Below are 8529 nucleotides of genomic sequence, written 5' to 3'. Positions count from 1 at the left end.
CCCCCCCCCCCACGGGCACCAAATATGATGAAAAAAACCCAAAACTACAATTTTACGTATCATTGTTCATTTTCAGCCATTTCTGGCATGTTTTTTTCTTCAAAATCATTACTAATTACCAACTTAAATATCTCCCATGACTTTTAAAACAATTTATAATTCTTTAAACATCATTAACTTATTTACACAATTATTTTTCCCGGAAAATGTAAAAAAAATCGTAGTTTTATAATAAAATGTAAAAGTTAGCTTTTGTTTGGAGTATTGCATTTTTTCAAAAACTTTATGAATTATTTAAATAAATAATTATTGTTTATTTTCAAAATATATAAAAACTGAGGAAGAGATGTCCGCTTTTTTCTCAAGCTGGTATCCTATGCTACTTTCTGTTAAATAATTACATAATTGACATACATCTCTCCTAATGAATTACAAATTTCTATTTGGTTAAAAAATGTTCAGTTGTTCAAGCAACTTTCCTTCAAAAACTTTTAAAAAATAGTATAAAATGGAATACATAACATTATTTTACTGCCTGTATAGTGTATAGGACGAATATATTAACCATTTCTCAATAGTTTAAACAAACTGAATTTGTTTAAGAAATTTTTTTTAATATTGAAAAAAACGTATATGATGAAATAAGCATGATATTAAATGTTTTTAAGTACCAAATTATGCTGAAAGCTTTATGTCATTCTTTATACAATGAATTATTGTTTTTTTCGAATTTCCTTCAAATTTGAAACAAATTTTTGCAATGTAGTTTTGGATCACCCCGATGTATATAGCTCGCACTGTGCCACATATATTATTTTCATTTTCATAAAAGCATTTATTGATCAAGTATTTTACATAGATGGTGTACACAAATGAGGATTTTTATTTGTAGTATCTATCCTTCTCGGAATAAGGGTTCTTTAATTATAGGTTATAATAATAATGTTTCGCATGTGTCAAATGATATTGCACTCATGTAAGAAGAAAATATTTAGGAGAAAATTTTAACAAAGCCTGGTCAATATTGTTGGAACTTAACCTAAATGGAACTGTACACTATTTACATTAATGAAGAGGATTATTCATTATTCAAATCCTACCTTACAGCAAGATATGATGAGGGAGTTTATGTTTTATTTTGAAATGCACAGTTTGACTATTTATTAGAGGGATATTTCTAATTGACTCAATATAACTCAATTGTTTTTTGTAGCAGTGTTTTGTTAACATATAAACTTGGTCTTTAATATAGGGAAGATTACGATATCCGTAGCGACAAAGTTTTATTGTGAATTCCTATACAATTTTTTGCGAGAAACATGAATCTGAAAGTCTTAAATCGATATCTCGAATAGTTTTCGAGATATCGAGATTCCTTGCAGGTCCTGGATCTCGGATTTAACAATAATTGGTGGAGGAGTTTTGTTTTTTGGCTTCGATTCCAGGATTTCAGATTCATTTTCAGATGTTACGCTGCTATTGTCGGTCGTATCCATGTGTGCACTAGCTGTTTGCGCGCCTTGCATATTTTTAAGCAGGTCAAACTTGTTGGAGATTTCCAGGGTTGATTCATTTTTGTTCGCCTTTTTAGAGGGCTCGCCATCAGATAATTTGGAGGATTTCGTTTTCATGCTGTTGTTCTTCCTAACTACAGGTTCCCATATTCCCTGGTCCATATTTTTGACACTGTCGGTCATAAGGCCTCCAGTATTGAGTATCGCTTTTCCACTGAGTATATTTTGTGTAAATTTCCTTCGGTGAATCACGTTTACTCAGGCAGACACGCGCTGAACGCCTTTGCCTTTTTTTATTGTCACGTACTGTCATATATATTATATGCAGCGAAAAGCGAAAATAGGCTACTTTTGCTTCGAGTGTTGTATATCCATCGCCATTTATTACTACATATATTCACCTATGGATTATAGTGAGACGACATTATAGCGAGGCGGAACATAGTTGCTGCACTTTTGTTAGATTTTTTTTGTTGGAAAAATTTTGTTGGATTATTTTCTTTGGGAACAATTTTTTACCGGTTTTTTTAATGAGCATATTTTAAGGATAGAGCCTAGACTGCGGGAAGAAGAAAATAAAAAAATCATTTTTTTCAAATTTTTGTCATGATACTGTTCGATCCTCAATATCGGCCAATTTTAGGCCACCCTAATGTACATGGACTTTGTAAATGCCGCTCGGCACTGTAATTTTCATGATAATAAAGATACTTTTCAAAACAAAAATTGAAACACCTGAGCCAGCAGTTTTAGCAAGGCCGAGAACGGGAGTACAGAAAACGAGAATTTTTTATTATTGTAAGCAGTTGTATAAAATGTTAGATCATTCAATCAGTCGTCGATTGGAAAGGTCAGTTACAATAAAAACAAACAAATGTTAATTAAACATTTTGGTCCTGAGTTTGGACCCTATTCGGTAAATATTTTATTAGTCAAAATCTGCAAGACGAAATCAATAAATGCATAATATGAGAACAAATACAAAAAAAATAAACAAAAAAGGAAAGTTTGAATTTTGGAGTACTGAATTAAAATAAGTTAATGAATTAAATAAAAGAAGAGAAATTATTCAAATCTGAGCATTTCATGGTGCGAAAAGTTTGTTTACAAAACAGATTAATTAACAATCAGATGGTTTATATTATTTAAATAACTATGAGACATACCTTTACAGAAAATTCATTCCAAATATTTCAAGTCCGAAAAACATAAGATTAATGATTTAATATATAAATAAATTTATGGGACGTTTATAAACATGATAAGATGTAAAATTTATAAAAATGGTTTAAAAACATTTTTCCAGGTTTACGTCTTATGCTGTTTGTAAGCGTCACATCATTTTATTTATATATTAAATCATTAATCTTATGTTTTTCGGACTCGACATATTTGGAATGGATTTTTTGTAAATGTATGTCATTCACAGTTATTTAAATAATGTAGATCATATAATTTTTAATTAATCTGTTTTTTAAACAAACTTTTTGCACCATGGAAACCTCAAATTTGAATAATTTCTCTTCTTTTATTTAATTCATTAACTTATTTTAATTGATTACTCAAAAATTCAAACTTCCCTTTTTCGTTTATTTTTTCTTGTATTTATTCTGATGTTATACATTTTTTGATTTTGTCTTGCAGATTTAGACTATAATAAAATATTTACCGAAGAGGGTCCTAACTCAGGGCCGAAACGTTTAACTAACATTTGTTTCATTTTATTGTAACTCACATTTCCAATCGACGACTGATTGAGTGATCTAACATAAATAATACAAGGTCGAGACTGATTTATCAACAAGTTGAATAAAATGATGATTTCGTTATGCCAGCATTTGCCAAACTTTTTTCGTATTTTGTGGGTAGTGGCAGGGTCGCCACCCTCAATTTTTTCACAATACTGGAACCTAAGACACTGGACGCCTGTCGCTCGGGCTCGGTTGTTAGAGAAGTACAGCCGCTCGAGGAAAATGAAAAATTGATAAAATATTAGTAAATTTAACTTTAATAGACTACGTTAGACTTATTAGAATAATTCGTAAAAAATACAAAAAAAGGTTACAAGTCTACTGTACTGTTAGAGTCTTCCTGTTTAAATATCGTAGCTGTGATGACATTTGAGCACATACCCCAGGCAAATAGGTCGGATCTACTCAGGTTTGACCCAGAACTGTCAAAACCCTTTACCTGGTTTGAGTCGCTGGGAAACCTTCTGGTTTAAGTGGTCGCTGAATTCGAATCCGGTGTCCGCTTGACGTCATCAGATTAGTTTAAGGTCAAACCTACCAAAGTCATTGCTGACCAACTAAGTTAGGGTACCTCCAGGATTAAGTGGTCGTTGAATTCGAATCCGTTGTCCGTTTGACGGCGTAAGATCAGTATCAAGATCAGTTTAAGGTCAAACCTACAAAATTCATTGCTAACGAACTAAGACAAGATACCTCCAGGTTTAAGCGGTCGCTCAATTCGAATGCAGTGTCCGTTTGACGCCATCGGGTCAGTATCAAGGTCAGTTCAGGGTCAAACCTACAAAATGCATTGCTAACCAACCAAATTAGGGTACCTTCTGGTTTAAGTGATCACTGAATTCGAATCCGGTATCCGTTCAACGTCATCAGGTCAGTATCAAGTCAAACCTTCAAAATGCATCACTAACCAACTAAATTAGGGTACCTCCAGGTTTAAGGGGTCGCTGGATTTAAATACGGTGTCCGTTTCACGCCATCAGGTCAAAATCAAGGTCAAACCTACAAAATTAATCGCCAACCAACTAAATGAGGGTACCTTCTTGTTAAAGTGGTCGCTGAATTCGAATCCTGTGTCCGTTTGGCGCCATCAGGTCAGTATCAAGGTCAGCCCTACCAAATGCATCGTTAACCAACTAAATTAGGGTACCTGCAGGTTTAAGGGGTCGCTGGATTTGAATACTGTGCCCGTTTGACACCATCAGGTCAAAATCAAGATCAAACCTACAAAATTCATCGCTAACCAACTAAATGAGGGTACCTTCTTGTTAAAGTGGTCGCTGAATTCGAATCCGGTATCCGTTCAACGGTATCAGGTCAGTATCACGGTCAAACCTTCAAAATGCATCGCTAACCAACTAAATTAGGGTACCTTCAGGTTTAAGTGGTCGCTGAATTCGAATGTCCATTGGACTCTTCAATAAAATCTTAATTCAGGATCATTTCATGTTATAAATAAACATTTAGTAGATCCAATAAAAGTGCTGTTAACACCATTACATATAAAACACGGCTTAGTGAAACAATTTGTTAAGGCAATGTGAAAAATAGAAAGCAATGCTTATAAGTATGTTTTTAAGAAGTCTCCTAAACTTTTAGACGCTAAAATAAAAGAGGAAGTATTTGACGGTCCGCAAATTAGAGTTCTGTTGAACGATCATGAATTTGAGCGAAGAATGACTAGTGATGAAAAAGAAGCATGTCAAAGTTTTAGGCAAGTTTGCTCCAACTTTTTAGGAAATCATAAAGACCCTAGCTACAAAGAAAAAGTTGCTAAAATGTTTGAAAATTTTGAAAAGTTACGGTGTTTGATGAATTTAAATATGCATTTTTTATTCTCATGTCGATTGATTCCCTGAAAATTTAGATGATATGAGTGAAGAGCAGGGAGAGGTTCCATCAGGACTTTAGAGACATGGAGCACAGATATCAAGGTGTATGGGATACTCAAATGGTGCCTGACTATTGCTAGTGCCTAAAAAGGGATATGAAGTGGTCAAAAAAGACGCATTCTTCTTATGTTGCAGGCTTAGACGGTTTGTGGTCCTGAGTAATTAATGTTTAGTTTTCTTGACTTTAATATTGCTAAATGAAATATGCAATGCAATAGTAACTATATAACTATAACATATAGTAACTATATTAACTATATAATTGTTTTAATCAGTTACAAAATTAGGTGCAATTACAGAATAGGGGGGTCACCTGTTTTTTGGTTGGAAAAATTTTTTTTTGCCAAAAACTATTAGAATTTTTAATTTAACTAAACTCCACCCTTTTCCAATGTTTCGTGGGGGCAGGAAGGCACTCCTATGATCAGTAAAAAAAGAATGCTGGTGAAACCCCTGCCCAATTCCAACTTCTTGTTCAATATGATCATTCCGATATACCGCAACTGACTTTAAACTTTTGCCTCATAAAATCGCTTTATTAATCATTCAATTAAAGATTCTAATAGTTTGTTGCCATATCAATTTGTTCAAATTCTAAATGGTGAATTACTAATTATTTGAAAAAAATTGAATTGTGAACGCCTCGAAATTACTGTTTACCACTCGTATTAATAATTGCAAGCATGTTATAAGTATCGACTATTAATAATATCGAAAACATTTATTTGGGAAAAATTATCGGAAATTGCTTAGTTCAAACACTTTAAATAAAATAATTCGTATGGTAAAGCTCTACCAGAAAAGGGTAGAGCGACCTGGATCATGTTGCACCTGTGAAGACCCATCACATACATGAATCAGAACTAAATACCATTCAAACGTAAAAATATTTGTTGGCCCTGAAAAGGGCCGATTGTAAAAGCAGTCAGTAGATTTGAAAATTAAGCCTTCTTCTCAGTCTTTTTGGGCAAAAGAACAGCTTGAATGTTAGGCAGAACTCCACCTTGAGCGATGGTGACACCAGAGAGAAGTTTGTTTAACTCCTCATCGTTTCTGATGGCCAACTGCAAGTGACGTGGGATGATTCTCGACTTCTTGTTGTCACGAGCGGCATTTCCAGCCAATTCGAGAACTTCAGCGGCCAAATATTCCATGACAGCTGCCAAGTAAACTGGTGCACCAGCTCCTACTCTCTCTGCATAGTTTCCTTTACGGAGTAGACGATGGAGTCTACCAACGGGGAACTGAAGTCCAGCTCTGCTTGATCGGGTCTTTGATTTACCACCCTTTGCACGTCCTTTGCCACGACCAGACATTTTCAAAAGTTTTCTAAATTGACAACGTTCTCCAAACAAATTCTAACCAACTAATGCATAAAAATTCTGAAAACACACATTTTATGCACTTTGACGGGATGGGAGGAGTGGTATGGCGCAACAAAGCTGCGCAGAACGGGGTGGGAGAAGGAAACGATTCTTGCGTCTTACCAACCAGATGTACCAATCCGCTTTCGTCCCCACTACAATTTGTATCGATTGAAGCGCTCTCCTCATTGTGTTGCTTTTAAATACGAGATTTTAGGAACGCACCATCAATTCGTTCTGAGTTTTCGTTCAGTACGAAATATTGTCTGTTCGAAGTCCGCAATGGCCCCTAAAGCGAGTGGTAAAGCAGTTAAGAAGGCTGGTAAAGCCCAGAAGAACGTCGCTAAGACCGACAAGAAAAAGAGGCGCAAGAGGAAAGAAAGCTATGCTATTTACATTTACAAAGTCTTGAAACAGGTTCACCCTGATACTGGAGTGTCCAGCAAGGCGATGAGTATCATGAACAGCTTCGTTAACGACCTTTTCGAACGTATTGCCGCTGAATCTTCCCGCTTGGCTCATTACAACAAAAGATCCACGATAACATCTCGGGAGATCCAGACTGCTGTCAGGCTTATTCTTCCTGGTGAGCTCGCTAAACACGCCGTCTCTGAAGGTACCAAGGCTGTCACAAAATACACCAGCTCCAAATAAATTTATACAACATTTTGCTTCACTATACAATCGGCCCTTTTCAGGGCCAACATATTTTTAAACGAAGGGATAATTGCTTATTCAAATTTCATGCTTTTTTTTATTTAGTTAATTCGTTTTGCACACATTTTGGTTAATTGTGTGTTTCATTTAATATAATATTTCTTCTTTAAGTTTTAAGTAATCAGTTGTTTTCGAAATTTATTCTGAGGGTGGCCACATGTCGGAGACAGTAGAAATTCATGTTTTTAAAACATTTTGGAATTATATTTTTATATAATCAACCCTTGAAAAAAGTCGATATATGCATAGATAGAACTTATGAAATAGTATCATTGTACTTTTAAGCATAATTATTTTCCAGCTAAATTAAATTACTAAATTAATAATTGCAAAAAGAGATTCCTGATTAATAATAGACAATATTAGATAATAATCAAACGGGAACATTTGCTTTATATTAATATTTACCTTAATGACAAATAATACTACTACAATGCTTATACAAATGATAGCACATTTTATTCAAATTTTCAGTGTTTATATATTTTGAATATTTTAATTTTTTACTGCCAAAGAGAACTGAAAAATCGCGAAAAACAAAATTTCCGAATTACGAAATTCCTGAGTTATAGGAATATAAATCAAAGAAATTTTGTAGCAATGTTTAAACTATATGAAAATTTTTTCTTGAATTTTAAATAATAATTGTATAAAGAAATTGGTTTAAGACTGCAATTTTTAAACAAAACTGTTCATTCAGAAATAAATTCTTTTTAATTATTGTTTTAAAAATTGGTTTGAAATTATTTTACAGTTTTGAACATTGAAGAAATTTCTCTGATAACAGTATTTATTTATTTCATTAAAAAAATAATATTCAACTAACATTTTTTTGATTCTTTATATTCTGGAATTTTTCGGTTCGGCCATTTTATAGTTCTGGAATTTTCAAATAAAAAATCAATTTCATAATTTTTAGAGTTGTATTTTTCGGGATTTTTGGGTCATCCGCTGACAAATTGCCAAGTTCAAACTCAACTACTTTTGCAATTTTCTTTATTGATCATATAACAAATTTTTAATTTACGACAGGTATAAATTGATACGATATTGTCTATTCTTATAACAGATTTAGGTGTCTAGTTCGCTCTATCTAACGCGGCCTACTTGTTCATATTTTTGTGCTCGTTTTTATTCCTATAGTTTGTTACGCTTTCGCGAATCATAATACTGTTTTGGGTAAACATTTTTCCATCAAAAACCCACTAGATATATACATTTTGAGCTTAAACCTAGGGACTAGAACTTACAAACTATGATGCTGAGGTGACGCATTTTACCTATTTATCAATAT

General features: G+C 33.5%; 2 protein-coding genes across 2 annotated transcripts; one reads left to right on the top strand and one right to left on the bottom strand.

Moving 5' to 3' along the window:
- Positions 1-6047: 6047 nt before the first annotated feature.
- On the bottom strand, positions 6048-6521 carry LOC117171878 (histone H2A-like). Its single transcript, XM_033359522.1, has one exon. It carries the CDS (start codon positions 6468-6470, stop codon positions 6096-6098), a length of 375 nt encoding a protein of 124 aa, XP_033215413.1. The 5' UTR covers positions 6471-6521; the 3' UTR covers positions 6048-6095.
- A 232-nt stretch (positions 6522-6753) lies between these two features.
- On the top strand, positions 6754-7217 carry LOC117167623 (histone H2B-like). The gene has a single exon (XM_033352694.1). It carries the CDS (start codon positions 6801-6803, stop codon positions 7170-7172), a length of 372 nt encoding a protein of 123 aa, XP_033208585.1. The 5' UTR covers positions 6754-6800; the 3' UTR covers positions 7173-7217.
- The last annotated feature ends 1312 nt before the right edge of the window (positions 7218-8529 follow it).

This window comes from Belonocnema kinseyi, chromosome 1 (genome assembly GCF_010883055.1).
Source record: "Belonocnema kinseyi isolate 2016_QV_RU_SX_M_011 chromosome 1, B_treatae_v1, whole genome shotgun sequence".
NCBI classification, from domain to species: domain Eukaryota; kingdom Metazoa; phylum Arthropoda; class Insecta; order Hymenoptera; family Cynipidae; genus Belonocnema; species Belonocnema kinseyi.
The sequence above is the reverse complement of the archived record's forward strand: the minus strand, read 5'-3'. Positions and strand labels throughout refer to the sequence as shown.